Raw genomic sequence first — 21,726 nt, forward strand, 5'->3', positions numbered from 1 at the left:
CCGACCGTGTGTACAGGGGCTTAGACTTTCGTTCAATGATATTCAGCTAAGATGTTGCTCTCTACTGTTTGGTAATTGGTGTCATTCATTTTTATTGCTGTGTAATTAGTATATTGAGTAGAACATGTCCCAAAGAAAGATACAGCTAGTAGTTAAATACAGCTAGTAGTTAAATATTTAAAAAAGACAAGAAGCCAAGTTTATGTAAATTTGGGGGGAGAAGAAAGGGTTTTCTATTTCTAGAAGTGAAAGGTCTCTTTTATAATGTTTATTAGATGTAAGAATACTATAATAGCTATAATAATAGGAGGATACACAATTGTTCTCTCACATCATGGCTTTCAGTGGTTTATTTATTTTAGTTCTTTATCCTCAAAAAAATCCTGTTTCTAATAAAATTGCATTCCCATTTATACAGTAAAGGTGTGTGTGTGTATACAGTATCTCACAAAAATGAGTATACACCTCACATTTTTGTAAATAGTTTATTATATCTTTTTATAAGACAACACTGAAGAAATAATACTTTGCTACAATGTAAAGTAGTGAGTGTACAGCTTGTATAACAGTGTAAGTTTTCTGTCCCCTCAAAATAACTCAACACACAGCCATTAATGTCTAAACCGCTGGCAACCAATGTGAGTACACCCTTAAGTGAAAATGTCCAAATTGGGCCCAATTAGCCATTTTCCCTCCCTGGTGTCATGTGACTCGTTAGTCTTACAAGGTCTCAGGTGTGAATAAGGAGCAGGTGTTTTAGATTTGGTGTAATCACTCTCATTCTCTTACTGGTCACTGGAAAGAACACTCTGAGGATCTGAAAAAAAGAATTGTTGCTCTACATAAAGATGATTGCCAAGACCCTGAAACTGAGCTGCAGCGCGGTGGCCAAGACCATACGGCGGAAACTGGGACAGGTTCAACTCAGAACAGGCCTTGCCATGGTCGACCAAAGAAGATGAGTGCACCCATGCTTAGCGTCGTATCCAGAGATTGTCTTTGGGAAATAGACTCCTGAGTGCTGCTGCCAGCATTGCTGCAGAAGTTGAAGGGGCGGGTGGGGGGGGGGGGGTCAGCCTGTCAATGCTCAGACCATATGCCGCACACTGCATCAAATTGGTTTGCATGGCTGTCATCTTAGAAAGAAGCCTCTTCTAAAGATGATTCACAAAAAATCCCGCAAACAGTTTGAAGACAAGCAGACTAAGGGCATGGATTACTGGAACCATGTCCCGTGGTCTAATGAGACCAAGATAAACTTATTTGGTTCAGATGGTGTCAAACGTGTGGCGGCAACCAGGTGAGGAGCACAAAGACAAGTGTATCTTTCTTACAGTAAATCATGGTGGTGGGAGTACCATGATCTGGGGTTGCATGAGTGCTGCCAGCACTGAGGAGCTACAATTCATTGAGGGAACCATGAATGCCAACATGTACTGTGACATACTGAAGCAGAGCATGATCCCCTCCCTCCGGGGACTGGGCCGCAGGGCAGTATTCCAACATGATAATGAACCCAAACACACCTCCAAGATGACCACTGCCTTGCTAAAGAATATGAGGGTAAAGCTGATGGACCGGCCAAGCATGTCTCCAGACTTAAACCCTACTGAGCATATGTGGGGCATCTTCAAATGGAAGGTGGAGGAGTGGCTGTGTGTTGAGTTATTTTGAGGGGACAGCAAATTTACACTGTTATACAAGCTGTGCACTCACTACTTTACATTGTAGCAAAGTGTAATTTCTTCAGTGTTGTCACATGGAAAGATATAATAAAATATTTACAAAAATGGGAGGGGTGTACTCACTTTTGTGAGATACTGTATATAAACAAGCCCTCAATTAATAATGGCTTTTCACTTTGGACTTTTGTACCTATGACTAGTGACAGAATCTGTTCAATCACTAATCAGAAATGAGTCACATAAGTCTCATAAAATGCTAATTGATGGGCATTACACATTTGCAAGCTGTAAATCAAGTGAGGTAATGAACCATAATTAAGATATTGGTATGCCTCCCCTTGGTGTGTTTTTACTTTTACAATTAGAGGGCGTTAATGTGGGAGAATAGAATATTCCTGAAAATCAAAGGCAGAACAAGATACCTTAGATAGCTGCTGAGGAAATCATTCTAATATTCAAAAAGCTAAAAAATATATTTTTGCTCTGTGTTTATATGACATGCATAGAATGTATTAGCTGTTGAAAAATGTAAACATTTGAATATTATTCAGCCTTACCCTGGCCATACATTATAAAATTTTCCTGTTCAGTTTCCTTTTAGATTTGCCTTCCACTATGTAGTAAAATAGCCTGTCTGATTGCGTACCATTTGAAAGTGTTTAGGTTTGACCTCATATTATATGGTTTTGGTAAATCGAATGATCTAAAAATTAAAAAAAAAAAAATTGTATAATGTATGGCCAGCCTAATGCCCCATACACACGATTGGATTTTCCAACAACAAATGTTGGATGTGAGCTTTTTAGCGGGAAATGTGTATATGTGTGTATGCTCCATCGAACATTTGTTGTCGGACTTTCTGCCCACAAATGTTGGCTAGCAGGTTCTCAAATTTTACGCCAACAATGTTTTGTTGTCGAACTTTCCAATTGTGTGTACACAAGTCCGTCGCACAAAAGTTCACGCATGCTTGGAATCAAGTACGAGCCGGAAGCGCTCGGTGTTGTAAAACTAGTGTTTGTAATGGAGATATCAGGTACATCTTGTACGTCACTACGTTCGTAATTGTTGCCCAACATTTGTCTGACCGTGTGTATGCAAGACAAGTTGGAGCCAACAACCTTTGAACAACCTTTGTGTGTATGGGGCATTAAAGTGCTCAATGAGTAACGTTGTATCTTGGATTGTATCTGTTGAGGGAATATCGTTAGCTTCCTAGGATCCGGCTCCAAGTTACACAGTAATAACTTTCCCTGGAAGTCCTATCGGGCACTGTTGTACACTGTTGGGCACTTTGTGTAGCAGACACTCATGCTCGTGATGCGATTTCATGTTGGCAATTGTCACTCGATTCCACGTGTCACACATAGGGTAGCCCATTCACTCCAATGGGCTGCCCTATGCTTGTTTGTAAGCTTCACATGATTTTTAAAGTCATGTTTTGCCATGAGTGCAGCGTGATTCTGATGTGCGACAATTGGTGCAAAATCACACTGCGTTTGTGGCACCTTTTAGAAAGAACAGCACACAAAAGCATATTGCATGTTTTGCACCGATTGCCATGCAGTTTGGAATTACGGGCAGAATAACAGCGATTCCAAATCGCAAAGTGTGAATAGATCCTTAAGCTGACCATAAATGGATCGAAATTTGGTTGGTTTAGCAGGGACAACCTGAATTCTGATGCATCTAGGGCCAGTCCTGAAAGAGCAGTCAATCTACTGATCGGTTGCTCAAGAACAGGCTTGCTAGAAAACCTAACTGTTCAGTGCTGCAGTGCTGATCAATGTATTCTGACAGCGGAGGAGTCGAGTTGACTGGTCAATGACACAGCGGGGAGGATTCCCGCATCCACCTCAGATTTGTGGATGAGTGAGTTTGTTCAGTTTTTTGCTGAATTAAAAAAAAAAACTGAGCCATGTATGGACAGCTTTATTCTAGGAAGGAAAGGAGCACATTGGTATAAAAGAACTGGCATTCGTATGTCCTAGTCCTGTTTTTGAGCAGCTAAATATCATGTAAAGGTTATAAAAGTAAACTGAACAAAATAAAAATTGTCTTTGCATTTCCTACTAGCTTAATCTATCTTCTTCACCTCCGCCTACCCAAATCATAAGCCGATCACAGACATCTAGTACTACAAGCAGCAGTATCACCCAAAAAACAATGCTACTGGGAAGTACGTCACCCACGCTGAGCTCAAGCCAGGCTCAGATGTACCTGCGAGCGCAAATGGTGAGTGTCTCCTTGTCCATTGGTGTGATGGCATTTTCTTCACCTGACAAAGTGTGTAATTTTACCCCGGCATAAACATGTGAATGTGATCACATACAGTGTCTCCATGACAGAAGTTGTCAGATCACATATCTCTATGACAAGAATTATAAATAAGATAACACATCTCTTTGATATAAATGACTAAATTGACAATATTACATGATCACAAGGAGTCTCATGTTGCATTTGTTTGATTTGCATGGAATATATTTTCTTTTTCTCTTTAGCCTTTCTTAATGTGAATGAAAAGCTTGTAAATCCCTTTGTATAAAAAGCTTCCTCTTATGGTGGGTTTCTCCTACAAAGTGGAGGAAGACAAATAGTTACAGCCAATTAAATTAAGAGTGTGATGTGTATTTAATAAGTAATGGTGCCAACCGCAGTTTGTGCTAAAATATAGAAAAGCTGCCCCCCCCCCCCTTTTTTTTTCCTTCTCACATGGGTGTTGGTGAAGCACAAACTTTTCATTATCACTTATTTCACAATATTGAACACTTTTTATGAGGTTATGTGGACTTTTTTCTTTCTTTTTGTTAACGATTTATGTGATGATGAATTAGTGCCATCCTTTTATTTATCTTTTCATAATCAAATTAAGAGCTATTTCACACCAGATGCAGTCTAGTGCATTTTTATGCACTTTTTATTTAACACACCTCCTGTATTAGCCCTTGTACACACGGTCGGAGAATCTGTCGGAATGAGTCTTATCGGACCATGTCGTCAGATAATCCGACTGTGTGTGGTATGCATCGGACTGATTCCGTCCGAATCTCCGTCCGACCCAATTTTCCAACATGTTGGAAATATTTCCCGACCAACTGGGCCGGATGGACCTAATCCGATCATGTGTAGAGCATTTTCATCCGACCAAGTGCCACGCATGCTCAGATCAAATTCCTACATCAAAGCTATTGGCTACTAGCCTGAATGTAGTCCCATCGTAACGAAATTACGTCATCATGTTCTGAAAGATCGGATTTTTCGCCAACTTGGCCCGACCGTGTGTATGCAACAGTTTCGGACACAATCCGTCGGACTAAATCTGACGGGCAAAATCCGACTGATTTGGTTGGCAAAATCTCCGACCGTGTGTACGTGGGCTTAGAGTGCCTACACTCTGCATTAGGAAGATCAAGGGGCACCTTTGGACAGCAGCATTGTCAGTCTGGGGTTAGATGTACTAGCAGATTTTAATACACTAACAAATTGAAGCCAAACGCCAGCTAACACTTTATAAGCACTTACAGCAACAGTTTTGTTTTACCTTTTGGGATAAATGTTTTACATAAATAAATAAATGCTGATCATTGTAAGCTCCCTGCTAGTGTTAAATGGTTTATTACATTAATGTAAACTGATACAATATTTTGGACAGCTTGTTCTTTTTAAAAACAACAGCCTTACTGGCTGGTTTAGCAGATGAAAATGGAAGAAAAAAAGTCTAAAAAATAAAACTAATGCAGTAATCACATCTAAGAATTGGTAAGCTGCAATATAATAATGAAAGAAAAATTAGAACCGCGCTAAATAAAAAATGTCTATAAATGGATCCATATGGATTATATTCATCTGTGTGAAGTTGACCACAAACAGTGTGATAATGAATCAATAGCAGTGTCCATCATCCATCACCAAAAACCGCAGTGAATCCACCACCAGCTGTAGAAACTGCTTACCAGCTCCTGTAGACCCCTTATTATAGGGGGTCGAGGTATGTCTGTGGCTTAAAATCCAGCCGGGGCCCTTCTGTGAAGGAGAAGGGCTGGTGCTAGAGACACATACTCAGTGAGTGATATCGGAGAAGCCCTGAGATGAGGAGAAAGGCCCAGGCTGGGTTTTAAGCCATAGGCGTACCTCAACCCCCTATAATAAGGGGTGCACAGGAGCTGGTAAATAGTTTCTACAGATGGTGGTGAATTCACTGTTTTTGGTGATGGATGATGGACACTGCTATTGATTGATTGTCACATTGTTTGTGGTCAACTTCACACACATGAATATAATCCATGTGGATCCATTTATGGACTTTACATTTATTATTTAGCGCAATTCTAATTTTTCTTTATTTACTGTTTGTGATTGTGTTACACAAAAGAATTGCTGCTCAATGTTCATTTATTTATTTGTTTATTTTTTAGAGATAGATGATTAGGTGAGCGATAGATGATTTATAGCACAGTTTTTACACTTTTTATAGCAACATAATACATGTTGGCTCAGAGATTATTACCAATTTAATCACTTTTAAAAGGGCCCATTGAGTAATAGTTTACTTTTTTTTTTTTTTGCCAGTGTTGGTTTATTGTTGATATGTCCTGTTTTCAGGGGCAACAGACCCACCAGTCCTGGAGCCCATGGAAATGTTCACATTTTGTTTGTCGCCATATAAAATATGTTAAGTGAAACGTTATAGCTGTACAAACTTAACATTATTAACTTCATTCAGGTAATACACTTATTTTATCTGCGCCTCTTTAACCACTTCAGGACCGCCGTATTGCCAATGTACGTCAGCACAATGGCACAGGCAGGCACAATCACGTAGATGTACGTGATTGCCTTCCAGCGGGTGGGGGGTCCAATCGGACCCCCTCCCGTTGGATACGACGGTCCGGTTCCCTCCAGGAGCGCTCCGTGATGAGGGGATGGCCGTTCGTTTTCGGCCACCCCCTCTGGATCGCTCCTGGCCAATGAGAAGCTTCCTCCCACTGTGTATTGTTTACACAGGAAGGAGGAAGTGATGTCATTCTCCTCGGGGCGGTCTTTTTGACCCGACTACGAGGAGAAGACTAATAGTAAGTGTGCACCAACACTACACTGACATGTAGGTACACACAGGCACACAAACCCCCCCCCCCGATCCCCCCCCGATACCCCCCCGCCCCCCATCCCCCCCCCAGTCACAGTGTCACTGATTGCATTGATCATTTCTTTACTGATCAATGCATTCAGTGTCAGTTGTGACAGTAAAAACTGTCAGGACAGTTAGTGTTAGGTCCAGGGTAGCCCCCTATCACCCCCCAATAAAGATTTAACCCCCTGATTGCCCCTAGAGTTAACCCTTTCACCCCCTTTTGCCAGTGTCACTAAGCGATCATTTTTCTGATCGCTGCATGTGTCGCTAGTGTCGCTAGGTAGCTAGTTATTTTTTTAGGTTCACCGCCAGGTTTTTATATCGCTAGGTACCCCGATATACTACCCAATAATGTTTTTAACCCCCTGATTGCCGCTAGTTAACCCTTTCACCCCCTTTTGCCAGTGTCACTAAGCGATCATTTTTCTGATCGCTGCATGTGTCGCTAGTGTCGCTAGGTAGCTAGTTATTTTTTTAGGTTCACCGCCAGGTTTTTATAGTGCTAGGTACCCCGATATACTACCCAATAATGGTTTTAACCCCCTGATTGCCGCTAGTTAACCCTTTCACCCCCTTTTGCCAGTGTCACTAAGCGATCATTTTTCTGATCGCTGCATCAGTGTCGCTAGTGTCGCTAAGTAGCTAGTTACTTTTTTAGGTTCACCGCCAGGTTTTTATAGCGCTAGGTACCCCGATATACTACCCAATAATGGTTTTAACCCCCTGATTGCCGCTAGTTAACCCTTTCACCCCCTTTTGCCAGTGTCACTAAGCGATCATTTTTCTGATCGCTGCATGTGTCGCTAGGTAGCTAGTTATTTTTTTAGGTTCACCGCCAGGTTTTTATAGCGCTAGGTACCCCGATATACTACCCAATAATGGTTTTAACCCCCTGATTGCTGCTAGTTAACCCTTTCACCCCCTTTCACCAGCGATCACAGTATAAGTGTCACTGGTGACGCTGGTTAGCCAGTTAGTTATTTAGGTTCCCCGTCAGGTTTTTATATAGCGCCAGGGACCCCCATATACTACCTAATAAAAATTTGAACCCCCTGATTGCCCCTAGTTAACCCTTTCACCACTGATCACCGTATAAGTGTTACGGGTGACTCTGGTTAGTTTGTTTTTTATAGCATCAGGGCACCCACCATTTATTACCCAATAAAGGTTTAACCCCCTGATCACCCGGCGGGTGATATCAATTAGGTTTTAGGGTCAGGGTCTGCGTCGCCCCAGGCAGCGCTAGGTTAGTGCCAGTACCGCTAACACCCACACGCAAAGCATACACCTCCCGTAGTGCTATAGAATCTGAACAGATCAATATCTGATCTGATCAGATCTATACTAGCGTCCCCAGCAGTTTAGGGTTCCAAAAAAACGCATTGTTAGCGGGATCAGCCCAGATACCTGCTAGCACCTGCGTTTTGCCCCTCTGCCCAGCCCACCCAAGTGCAGTATCGATCGATCACTGTCACTTACAAAACACTAAACACATAACTGCAGCGATCGCAGAGTCAGGCCTGATCCCTGCCATCGCTAACAGGTTTTTTGGTAGCATTTTATATTTAAATCCGGAAGGCAGTGCTTGGTTTTCGGGGTCCCGTACGTGGCTAGGCTCCCAAAAAGTCCCCCACATGTGGTATTCCTGTACTCGGGAGAAGCAGCAGAATGTATTTTGGGGTGTCATTTCACATATGCCCATAGCATGTGTGAGCAATATATCATTTAGTGACAACTTTGTGCAAAAAAAAAAAGTTTGTAATATTCCCGCAACTTGTGGCAAAATATAAAATATTCCATGGACTCAACATGCCTCTCAGTAAATAGCTTGGGGTGTCTACTTTCCAAAATGGGGTCATTTTGGGGGGTTTTGTGCTATTTTGGCATTTTATGGCCTTCGAAACTGTGATAGGTAGTGAGGAGTTAAATCAAAAATTTGCACCCTTAGAAATCCTGAAGGTGGTGATTGGTTTTCGGGGTGCCGTGCGCGACTAGACTCCCAAAAAGTCCCACACATGTGGTATCCCCATACTCGGGAGAAGTAGCGGAATATATTTTGGGGTGCAATTCCACATATAACTATGGCATGTGTGAGCAATATATCATTTAGTGACAACTTTTTTTTTTTTTTTGTCATTATTCAATCCCTTAGGACAAAAAAAATAAATATTCAATGGGCTCAACATACCCATCAGCAATTTCCTTGGGGTGTATACTTTCCAAAATGGGGTCATTTGGGGGGGATTTGTACTGCCCTGCCATTTTAGCACCTCAAGAAATGAGATCGGCAGTCATAAATTAAAAGCTGTGTAAATTCCAGAAAATGTACTCTAGTTTGTAGACGCTATAACTTTTGCGCAAACCAAAAAATATACGCTTATTGACATTTTTTTTACTAAAGACATGTGGCTGAATAAATTTTGCCCTCAATGTATGACTAAAATTTAGTTTATTCGATTTTTCTTATAACAAAAAGAAGAAAATATCTTTTTTTTTCAAAATTTTCGCTCTTTTTCCATTTATATCGCAAAAAAAAAAATCGCAGAGGCAATCAAATACCATCAAAAGAAAGCTCTATTTGTGGGAAGAAAAGGACGCAAATTTCGTTTGGGTGCAATATTGCATGACCGCGCAATTACCAGTTAAAGCAGCGCAGTGCGAAATTGGAAAAAGACCTCTGGTCCTTAAGGTGTTTATTGGTCCGGGGCTGAAGTGGTTAATAAGAGCCCTCTATGATTTTTCATATCAACCAGTAGGACTTTTTGGGGTTCATGTTACAAAAGGCAAATCAACTGTTTATGTTTCCCAGGACATTGCACATTGCAAGGGAAATTTTTCTCAGAGCTTAGTGAATGTGGCAAAATTTCACTTTGCAAAGAATACCCATTCACATCCACATTCACATTTGCAAAGTGAACCGTTTTTGCCTTTAGTAAATCAACATTGTTCTGTAAATCAAGACTTTGATTGCCACAGTGTAATAGAGACTGTTTCTTTTTTCAGAAACTTTAATAACCGAGTCCCAGTATAATGTTTTCTTATGGCATGGATGATTTTCTTGATTGATATATGTATAGTAGACAGATTGTTTCTTCTTTAGTGCAAATAGGGAAAGCACCGACTATTGGGTGCAGAGATTTTCCACCATATTTATAGTATAACTCTAACCAAAGATGTTTTTTCTGCTTTGGATAGACTAGGGAATGGTTACACCATGGTATATGTATTTTTTCCTACCTGAGTTTTCCCTTCATCCTGTATAGAGACACAGCAGGAAGTGAGAAGAAATCTCTCCGAAATAGGGTGATATCCCCTCACTCACCAGAGGTTATTGCCTCACAATTAAGTGATTGGCAAAACCAGCTTTACAAATGATATAACTTCTGATAAGCAGCCACCAGCCATCTGCACTTCTATTGTTTGAGGAACTCTGTGATGTATTTAACCATGAAAGAAAAAGTATTAAAAAATAGTGCAATACAGAAAAACTATTAGATTTATTAAAACCTCCTTAAAACACTTACAAATATATAAAGGAAAAGTGCATTGAAATATCCTCCATAAAAAGAATTGCATTGGCTACGCTCTTGTTCAGCAAGCTGGATGCTCAACATCTCACCACCTCACTGCAAGAGATTTGCCACCTCACTTCTGGAATCACGTGCATAGGACACTTCTAGTATGTATTCGGTTACATCTGACACGTTTCGTCTTATGGACTTCCTCATAGGATCAAGATTTCAAATGTGCTTTTGCTTTATATGTTTGTAAATGCTTTTAGGAGGGTGTAATAAATTGTTGAATCATTTTTCTTTCATGGCTAAATACATCACAGAGTCCCTCAAACAATAGAAGTGTGAATGGCCGATGACTAGTTATCAGAAGTTATATAATTTGTAAAGCTGGTTTTGCCAATCATTTAATTGTGAGGCAATACACTCTGGTGAGTGAGTTTAAAGCGGAGGTCCATGCTAAAGTGGACCTTCCGCTCATTGGAATCCACCCCCCCCCTCCGGCGCCACAATTGGCATCTTTCAGGGGGGAGGGGGTTGCAGGTACCTGTACAGTACAGGTATCTGCACCCACTTCCGGCGTAGATTATGTAGAAGGTACGCCCCTTTCCGCAGAATCTATGCCCCTTTCAGAAAGTCCCCCGCTGCCTGCTGGGAAACACGGATCCCAGAGACAGCGGGGACCATCCTTATTGCGCAGCGCGACTCGCGCATGCACAGTAGGGAATGGGAAATGAAGCCGAAAGGCTCCACTTCCTGATTCCCATACCCAAGATGGCGGCGGCAGCACCCGAGAGACGATCGAGAGATCGGCTTCGGGTGCCGACATCGTGGGCGCGCTGGGTGGGTAAGTGTCACTATTTTAAAAGTCAGCAGCTGCAGTATTTGTAGCTGCTGGCTTTTAAAAAAAAAAACGGCGGACTCCCGCTTTAAGCACACTTTTGTGTGTGGTAATCACGAACACAGGCATGGTGGATGGCATAATACTAATTGAAGATTTTCTATACACTCATAGATTGGTGGACTTTATCTTCTTTTGAATTAATTAATGGACTTTTTTTAAATTTTGAGCTCACATAGTTTGTATAGGTATATGACATATCTCACATAATTTGCAACAAGGTATTGTTTCTCAATTTTTTTATGTATTTTTGCACTATTTTTATTAAGTACTTTATGTGTTTTGCGCCACCTAATGTCTACACATGACACACTGTTGGATATTTAAAAAAAAAAAGGTTACATTACAAGACAAATACGTGGCCTAGACAGCATTTTCCAGTGAAAGCAGCAAAGGTGGAATGGTAAAACAGGGAGACTGTCTTCGGTAAGCTCTTGGGTCATATAGTATCTTTTTAATCCTTATGTTTATTTTTTTTATTGGTTTACAGCTCATTTTTACACCTGCTGCAACTGTTGCAGCTGTGCAGTCGGACATTCCAGTGATTTCATCATCGACATCTTCAACTTCTTGTCAGTCATCAGCTACTCAGGTGAGCTGCTAAGTCCATAGTCAGTTACTCACTAAAGAACTTGCGCATTCCAGGGTAGTCGGGGTCCCTAAAGATATAGTTCACCTTTACCAGGTAAGGAGCATCTATGTATACAGTGCCTTAAAAAAGTATTCATATTGAAATTTTCCACATTTTGTCATGTTACAACCAAAAACGTAAATGGATTTTGTGATGAACCAAGACAAAATGGCACATATTTGTGAAGTGGAAGGAATATTATAAATGGTTTCCCAAATTTTTTACTAATAAATATCTGAAAAGTGTGGTGTGCATTTGTATTCAGCCCCCCTAAGTCAATACTTTGTAGAACCACCTTTCGCTGCAATTCTAGCTGCAAGTCTTTTTGCGTATGTCCCGTACCAGCTTTGCACATCTAGAGAGTGACATTTTTGACCACTCTTCTTTGCAAAATAGCTCAAGCTCTGTCAGATTGGATGAAGAGCATCTGTGAACAGCTATTTTCAAGTCTTGCCACAGATTCTCAATTGGATTTAGACCTGGACTTTGACTGGGCCATTCTAACACATGAATGTGCTTTGATCTAAACCATTCAATTGTATCTCTGGCTGTATGTTTAGGTTTGTTGTCCTGCTGGAAGGTGAACCTCCACCCCAGTCTCAAGTCCTTTGCAGACTCTAACAGAATTTCTTCTAAGATTGCCCTGTATTTGGCTCCATTCATCTTCCTGCAAACTCTGACCAGCTTCCCTCTCCCTGCTGAAGAAAATCATCCCCACAACATGATGCTGTCACCACCGTGTTTCACGGTGGGGATGGTGTGTTCAGGGTGATGTGTAGTGTTAGTTTTCCACCACACATAGCATTTTGCTTTTAAGCCAAAATGTAAAATTTTGGTCTCATCTGACCAGAGCACCTTCTTCCACATGTTTGCTGTGTCCCCCACATGACTTCTCGGAAACTCCAAACTGGACTTCTTATGGCTTTCTTTCAACAATGGCTTTCTTCTTGCCACTCTTCCATAAAAAATAGATTTGTGGAGTGCACGACTAATAGTTGTCCTGTGGACAGATTCTCCCACCTGAACTGTGGATTTCTGCAGCTCCTCCAGAGTTACCATGGGCCTCTTGGCTGCTTCCCTGATTGATGCTCTCCTTTCCCGGCCTGTCAGTTTAGGTGAATGGTCATGTCTTGGTAGGTTTGCACTTGCTTGTGAGATGATGTTCAAAGCTTGGGATATTTTTTTTATAACCTAACCCTGCTTTAAACTTCTCCACAATTTTATCCCTGACCTGTCTGGTGTGTTCCTTGACCTTCATGATGCTGTTTGTTCACTAAGGTTCTCTAACAAACCTTTGAGGGCTCCAAAGAACAGCTGTATGTATACAGGAATTAAATTACACACAGGTGGACTCTATTTACTAATTCTGTGACTTCTAAAGGTAATTGATTCCACTAGATTTTAGTTAGGGCTATCAGAGTTAAGGGAGATGAATCCAAATGCATGCCACACTTTTTTTTAGATATTTATTTGTAAAAAATGTGGAAAACCATTTATCATTTTCTTTCCACATCACAATTATGTGCCACTTTGTGTTGGTCTATCACATAAAATCCCAATAAAATTCATTTACATTTTTGGTTGTAACATGACAAAATGTGGACCATTATAAGGGGTATGAATACTTTTTTAAGGCACTGCAAAAACAAAGTGAGCATCTTTGTTTGAAGCTGAATAATGTTCTTGCTATAGGTGTAGGCCATTTGCGTACCTCATGAAACCTGACTGAAAATCTCCCAGAAATTGCATCCCTTTATCCTGCCTTGTTGTTAGGACATGCGCAGCCATTACTGTTCACCTCCAACATCACAGGAGCGAGCTGTTTTTGTGGTTCAAACCTCCTCACACGCTCCTTCCCCCTGAAACAGTAGCTCTGAGATCAGCATTTAACAGCTTGAGAGGATTAGGCCTAAAAGCTGGAGCTGAGCTTTAATACGGAAACTGTATTAGCAGTTGCTGTCAGCAGTGGTAGGACTCACATTTCTATGACGATAGGTTTCCTTTATCCAAAAATCTACCATCTAGGTTGAGCCATTATTCCTATTTTCACAAATATACAAAGTTCTAAATTGGTGTCTTTGCATTTCTCTCCAGTTTGCCTGGGACTGGCCTGCATTAGTAGATGTAAATGAAACAGTCTATTGTTTTCACAGCGTACATGCTATTCAGAAAAGATGATTTGCAAAGGTAATTGTGAGTGTTCCTTTAAAAAAAAAAAAAAAAAACTAATAAGCAGAAACAATTTTATATTCCATACAGCTTACAATTTCAATTTAATGCAATGTGCAATATTTACATATTTATTACAGGCATTATAGCTTTTCACATTTATCAGCTGACTTGTTACCAATAGAACTTCATTTCTTTTAGTGTGAGCTTTGTCTTATTGACTTTCCCAAAGAACAAAAAGGTGAGAAGCTGTATTTTGAATTATTCAGATGAAGGTATAAGCAAATGATCCAGTGTCATCCAGTTAACTTTTGGTTTCTCTGGTTTTAAGTTTTAAAACCTGATATAAAATGACACCTTTGTTTTGTAGAGAAAAATCTTAAGTGAAGTAACTCAATAGAGCAGGGATATGCAATTAGTGGACCTCCAGCTGTTGCAAAACTACATGTCCCATCATGCCTCTGCCTCTGGGTTTCATGCTTCTGGCTGTCAGTTTTGCTATGCCTCATGGGACTTGTAGTTCTGCAACAGCTGGAGGTCCGCTAATTGCATATCGTTGCAATAGAGCAACCAGGAAGAACCCATTATATGCTGCTTTTTTTTTTTATTGTAGTATAAAGAAGAGTTAGACCAGTGGTGGTCAACTGGAAAACAATAGCGGGCCTCTGGTGCAGCCCCTCATACTTCCATAGGACACAACAATAGCAGTGTGTTTTTGTGCATTGTGTCAAGTTAGGCAGCCTATTCAAAATGAACAGGCTATAACTCACCAGACATTTTGGTTTTGCTCCATTTTTTACACTGTATCGCAATGCTCACTGAAGAGAAATTCGAGTCATCATTGGTGTTAGTGGCTGCAGTAAAATCCACCTGGATTAGTGTCGGCGAACACAATAAAAATCCCAAATATTGGTGTCAGTGACTGCAATAATAATTCCCAGCCATTGGTGTCATTGACTGCAATAATAATCCATAGCATGGGTGTTAGTGACCGCAATAATAACCCCCAGTATTGTCAGTGGACACAATAATAACTCTAGCATTAGAGTAATATTAACCTCCAGCTTTGGTGTCAGTAATCACAATAATTATCCCCAGCATTGGTGTCAGTGGACACAATAGAAAACCCCCAACACTAGTGTCAGTTATCACAACAGAATAAGCTCCACCTCTGGTGTCAGCAACTACAGTAATAACCCCTGGCATTGGTGTCAATAACCGCAATATTAAACCCCAGCATCGGTGTCAGGGACAGTAACCCCACCCCCTACATTTTGAGGTCAGGAGCAGCACTGTTAACCTCCCCCCTTGCTAATGCATTGGTGGTCAGTTGAATATTCTTAACTATTCCCCCATGGTTCTGCTCCATTTTTTTGAAATGTATAGCAACACAAACTGAAATGTTTGCAATGCACATACAAAGTCCATGGGTTTGATGTCAGTGGATACAATAAAAAAACAACAACATTGGTGTTAGTGACTACTATTATAATCCTCCAGCATTGGTGTCAGTGACTAGTATTAACCCCCTGTTTGGTGTCAGTGACCACAATAATACTCCCCAGCATTGGTGTCAGTGGACACAATAAAAAACCCCAACACTGGTGTCAGTTATCACTATAATAACCATCAGCATTGGTGTAATTGACCACAAAAATAACCCTCAGCATGATATCTGCAACCCCAGTATTAACCCCCAGCATTGGTGTCAGTAGACATGCTAATACCCCCAACAGTGACTGCAATAATTACCCCCCAGCATTGGTGTCAGTGACCGCAAAACACTTCCAGCATTAGTGTCACTGACCGCTATAATAAGCCCCAGCATTGGTGTCAGTGACCACAAAAATAATCCCCAACATTTATTTCAGTGATGACAGTATTAACCGCCAGCATTGGTGTCAATAACCACAATAATATCCCCCATCATTGGTGTCAGTAGACACAATAATAACCCCAGCATTATTGTCAGTGGACAAAATAATTCCCCCAACATTGGTGTCAGTGACCTCAATAATACCCTCAGTATTGGTTTCAGTGACAGCAATAATAACCCTAGCATTGGTGTCAGTGGCAGCACTATTATCTCTCCCTCCCACTGATGGTGCACAGTAGCAGTGCTATTTAGCAGATCCTGACTGGTGGTCAGAGGCAGTTTTTTTTAAACCAATCCCCTGCATTGCTGGTCATTGCAATGTTTTTTATCTACACCCCCTTTGCAGTGGTGGTCAATGGCAATGTTTTTCTAAACACTCCACTCCGCATGCATGGTCAGTGCAGCAGTAGTGACGTTTAACCCTATCCAATTGCATGCTCCTATGCTGCTCTTACCACAACAAGGACAGGACTATATTAGTGTGTATTGTAGGGCAGAAAGCACTTAGTCTGACAGTACTTACTGCCTTTACTCCAGTGTTGGGTGCTGAAATGCACCCAGTGTTTCAGTGCCCAATACTCTGCTGCAGCTCTACATACAGTTCATCCCGAAAGTATTCACAGTGCTTCACTTTTTCCACATTTTGTTATGTTACAGCCTTAGTCCAAAATGGATTAGGTTTCATTATTTCCCTCAAAATTCTACAAACAGTACCCCATAATGACAACGTGAAAGAAGTTTGTTTAAAATCTTTGAAAATTTATTATAATTAAAAAACAAAAAAAATCCCATGTACATAAGTATTTACATATAGCCTTTGCTCAGTACTTTGTTGAAGCACATTTGGCACCAATTACTTGCCTCAAGTCTTTTTAAATATGATGCTACAAGCTTGGCACACCTATTTTTGGGCAGTTTTTCCCATTCTTCTTTCCAGGACCTCTCAAGCTCCATCAGGTTGGATGGTGAGCAGCGGTGCACAGCCATTCTCTGCACAGCCATTTTCAGATTTCTCCAGAGATGTTCAATCGGGTTCAAGTCTATGGCCGATGGCTGGACCTCTCAAGGACATTCACAAAGTTGTCCTGCAGCCACTCCTTTGTTATTTTGGCTGTGTGCTTAGGATTGTTGTCCTGTTGGAAGATGAACCTTTGCCCCAGTCTGAGGTCCAGAGTGCTCATCAAGGATTTCTCTGTACATTGCTGCATTCACCTTTCCCTCAATCCTGACTAGTCTCCCAGTTCCTGATGCTAAAAAACATCCCCGCAACATGATGCTGCCACCACAATGCTTCACTGTAGGGATTGTATTAGCCAGGTGATTCCTGGTTTCCTCCAGATATGATGCTTGCCATTCAGGCCAAAGAGTTCAATCTTTTGTTTCATCAGAACTTTTGGCAAACTCCAGATGGGCTCTCGTGCTTTTTACCGAGAAGTGGCTTCCGTCTGGCCACTCTACCATACAGGCCTGATTGGTGGAGTGCTGCAGAGATGGTTGTTCTTCTGAAAGGTTCTCTTCTTTCCACAGAGAAATGCTGGAACTTTTTCAGAGTGACCACCAGGTTCTTGGTCAATTCCCTGACTAAAGCCCTTCTCCCCCAATCGCTCAGTTTGGCCGAGCGGTCCGCTCTAGGAAGAGTCCTGGTTGTTTCAAACCTCTTCCATTTGCGGATGATGGAGGCCAGTGTGCTCATTGGGACCTTCAATGCTGCAGAAATTTTTCTGTACCCTTCCCCAGATCTGTGCCTCTATACAATCCTGTCTCAGAGGTCTACACACATTTCCTTGGATATCATGGCTTGGTTTGTTCTCTGACATGCACTGTTAACTGTGGGACCTTACAGTTGTGTGAAAATGTATTGGCCCCCTTCCTGATTTTTTTTGCATATTTCTTACACTTAAATGATTCAGATCAACAAACACATTTTTATATTACACAAAGATAACCAGAGTAAATCTAAGATGCAGTTTTTAAATTATTTTTTTATTTATAAAGGGTAAAAAGGTGTTCAAACCTGCCTGGCCTAATGTGAAAAAGTAATTGCCCCCTCTCCCCCATGCTGAATCATGAATGAACTGTGATTAACCATCATTTTTTTTTGGAAAGCTGAGTTAAATTTCCCTTGCCACACCCAGGCCCGATTACTGCCAGATCTGTTGAATCAAGAAATCACATAAATAGAAGCTGTCTGACAAAGTAACACATAATGCCACAATCTAAAATAAAATTCAAGAACAGATTAGAAACAAAGTAATGTAAATGTATCGGTCTAGGAAGGATTTAAAGCCATTTTTAAGGCTTTGGAACTCCAGTGATCTACGGAGAGAGCCATTATCCACAAATGGAGATAACTTGGAACAGTGGTGAACCTTACCAGGAGTGGACGGCCTACAAAAATGACTCCAAGAGCATGAGGACAACTCATCCAGAAGGTCATAAAAGAATCAATAACAGCATCTAAAGAACTGCAGGCCTCACTTGCCTCAGGTAAGATCAGTGTCCATGATTCAACAGTAAGAAAGACACTGGGCAAAAATGGCATCCATGGGAGAGTTCCAAGGCCAAAGCCACTCTGACCAAAAAGGCTCATCTCACATTTACTAAAAAACATCGCATTTACCAAAAAACAAATATTCTGTGGACTGTGCGACAAAAATGTAACTTTTTGGAAGGTGTGCATCCCATTACATCTGGCATAAAACTAATACAGCATTTCATAACAAGAACATCATACCAATAGTCGGGGGCTGTAGCGTGATGGTCTGGACAATGATCCGAAACACAACAGCAAGTCCACCTCCAAATGGTTCAAACAAAGAAAAAGTTAGGTTTTGGAGGGGCCTAGTTAAAGCCCGGACTTAAATCCATTAGAGATGCTGTATCATGACCTTACACTGGCCGTTCATGCTGGAAAACTCTCCAGTGTGGCTGAATTAAAGCAATTCTGCGAAGAAAAGTGGGCCAAAATTGCTCCACAGCAATGTGAAAGACTCATTGCCAGTTATCGCAAACGCTTGATTGCAGCTGTTGCGCCCAGGGTGGCACATTCAGTTATTGGGTTTAGAGGGCAATTACTTTTTCACATAAATCCAGGCAGGTTTGGACAGCTTTTTTTGCCATAATAAATGAAACCATAATTAAAAAATTGCATTTTGTATTTACTCGGGTTATCTTTGTGTAATAATAAAATTTGTTTCATTATCCGAGTCATACAAGTGTGACAAATATGCAAAAAAATAAAAATTTAGAAAGGGGGCAAATACTCTTTCACACAACTGTATATAGACAGGAGTGTGCCTTTCCAAATCATGTCCAATCAACTGAATTTACCACAGGTAGACTCCAATCAAGTTGTAGAAACAACTCAAGGATGATTAGTGGAAACAGGATGCATCTGAGCTCAATTTTGATTGTCATGGCTTGAATACTTATGTACATGTGATTTTTTTTTTATTCTTAATAAATTTGCAAAGATTTCAAACAAACTTCTTTTATGTTGTCATTATGGGGTATTTATTGTAGAATTTTGAGGAAAATAGTGCATTGAATCCATTTTGGAATAAGGCTGTAACATAAAATGTAGAAAAAGTTAAGCACTGTGAATATTTTCTGGATGCACTATAGGGCTAAATGGGTGGCAGACGAAGGCCAGGACACAACCGGCCGCACGCAGTCAGGCTGGGTTCACACTAACTTCGCATGCGGCTCACAGCAGGGGTCCGATGCGTACAGTGTACACAGCTTCAGGTCCGAATTCAGCCACAATTTTTGGCTGAATTCGGACCTGAAACAGACCAAAAGACACACAGGGCTCCATAGAGAGCCGGTCAAAATCTCCTGCTATTGCGAAGTGGATGCGGTAAACCTACATCCACTCCACAATAGTGTGAACCCAGCCTCAGTGTTGGCTGCTGGGTTGTTAGACCCTCGAATCTTTAATTGGTGTCTGTGTTCCCAGTGGTGATATTTAACCCCTTTATTTGTCTTAGGCTGCTTTCACACTGGGGCAGGCAGGCACCGGCTGTAAAGCAGCGCCGCTTTACTGACGCTTTAGCTGCGCGCTTTTAACCCCCACTAGTGGCCGAAAAAGGGTTAAAAGCCCAATGGGCAGGGGGCACTTTAGGTGCGATGTATACACCGCTCCTACATCGCTGCAAAGATGCGGCTTGCAGAATTTTTTTGACCATCCTGCAAGTGTACCTCTCCAGTTTTAAAGCACTCGGCCTTTCACATTGGAGAGACAGGAGAGGCTCTTTACAGGCACTATACAGGCGCTATTTTTAGCGTGTGAAAGTAGCCTGAGTGACCATTATTACACAAAATTATGTAAAATCATAGAAGTGAGGGCGATTCCTTCATTTGGAAGACTTATTCCTATGATCCAACATGGAAATTGAGTTTACTTCAGAGAGAGAATTTTTTTTATTTCCTGTTGCTTTTTCAGGACAGGAACTAAAGGTAAATCTCCCCACTCTTTAACCATTTCCAGCCCAAGGTTGTCATATGACGTCTTTGACTTTCAGTGGGAATATCTGAATGATGCCTGCAGCTACCGGCATCATTCATGTATCCTCGTTTTCAGCCGGAAATTCTGTGCAACATAAGAATGATCATAGCGGCAGTTCTGCTGCTTGATAATTCTTACAGGCCCAGAGAAGCCGCCATCCAGTGCTTCTCCAAGCTCTCCCGTGCCACCAGCTGCCGCCAGATGACGTTCATAGAGATATCTGGTGACCAGATGGTCACCAGTCATCTGTATGACTGAGGCCCAGGCGTGACGTTATGATGTCACATCCGGGTAAGCATGAGATTGTGGATTTTTTTTTTTCATGCTTTACAGCCTGGAGGAAGATGTGGGGTTTTATTGACCCTGCATCTCTCCATTAAGAGGACCTATCGCAAACCATTCCTATTACAAGGGATGTTTAAATTCCTTGTAATAAGAATAAAAGTGATTAAATTTTTTTTAAATAAAGTAAAAAAAAAAAAGTAAAATAAAAACAAATTTAAAATGCCCCTGTTCACAGTATCTCATGCTCAGAAGTGAATGCACACGTAAGTCCCACCCACATATGTAAACGCTGTTCAGACCACATGTGAGGTATCGCCACGTGCGTTAGAGCACAAGCAACAATTCTAGCACTAGACCTCCTCTGTAACTTTAATCTGATAACCTGTTCAAAAAATTTAAAAAGTCGCCTATGGAGATTTTTAAGTGCCGAAGTTTGGCACCATTCCATGAGTGTGCGCAATTTTAAAGCGTGACATGTTGGACATTTATTTACTCATCCTAACATCATCTTTCATATTATACAAAAAAATTGGGCTAACTTTACTTTTTTGTTCTGTTTTAATTCATGAAACTGATTTTTTTTTTCCAAAATTGTTGCGCAAATATCATGCGAGATAAAAAGTTGCAACAACTGCCATTTTATTCCCTAGGGTGTCTGCTATATAATGTTTGGGGGTTTGGAGTAATTTTCTAGCAAAAAAATTATGATATTTACATTTGAGAGGAGTGCCAGAGTAGGCCCGGTATGGAAGTGGTTAAAAATGAGCACCCCTTTTTTTTTTTTTTTATCAAATAAGGTTCTGAATGATTGTTCACTGGTGTGAAAAATGCATCTAACAGTTTTCAGACAGTAGCAAATATGCTGATGTTAGAAATGTTGTCTGTACATGTATAATGCATATGGATATACCCAATAATGAGCCAAGCAAAGTCCAAAATTAAGGTTACCGGTAAGTGTGATAAATCTAATTTTCTGGATGTTATTGTCATTTGTTTTTTAATGAAATCTTTAATATAATTTGGCTT

At 40.9% G+C, this 21,726-nt stretch overlaps 1 protein-coding gene across 1 annotated transcript in view; it reads left to right on the plus strand.

Annotated features, from left to right (window-relative positions):
- The window catches only part of PHC3 (polyhomeotic homolog 3), a 134,660-nt gene that overhangs the window by 43,439 nt on the left and 69,495 nt on the right, over positions 1 to 21,726 (plus strand). The window contains exons 6-7 of the mRNA XM_077488006.1: positions 3,762 to 3,920; positions 11,723 to 11,824. Coding sequence (XP_077344132.1) covers positions 3,762 to 3,920; positions 11,723 to 11,824 — 261 coding nt within the window. The remainder of the gene's footprint in view (positions 1 to 3,761; positions 3,921 to 11,722; positions 11,825 to 21,726) is intronic.

This window comes from Lithobates pipiens, unplaced genomic scaffold (assembly GCF_037356315.1).
Source record: "Lithobates pipiens isolate NorthernLeopardFrog02 unplaced genomic scaffold, aLitPip1_a1.2 Scaffold_18, whole genome shotgun sequence".
NCBI lineage: Eukaryota > Metazoa > Chordata > Amphibia > Anura > Ranidae > Lithobates > Lithobates pipiens.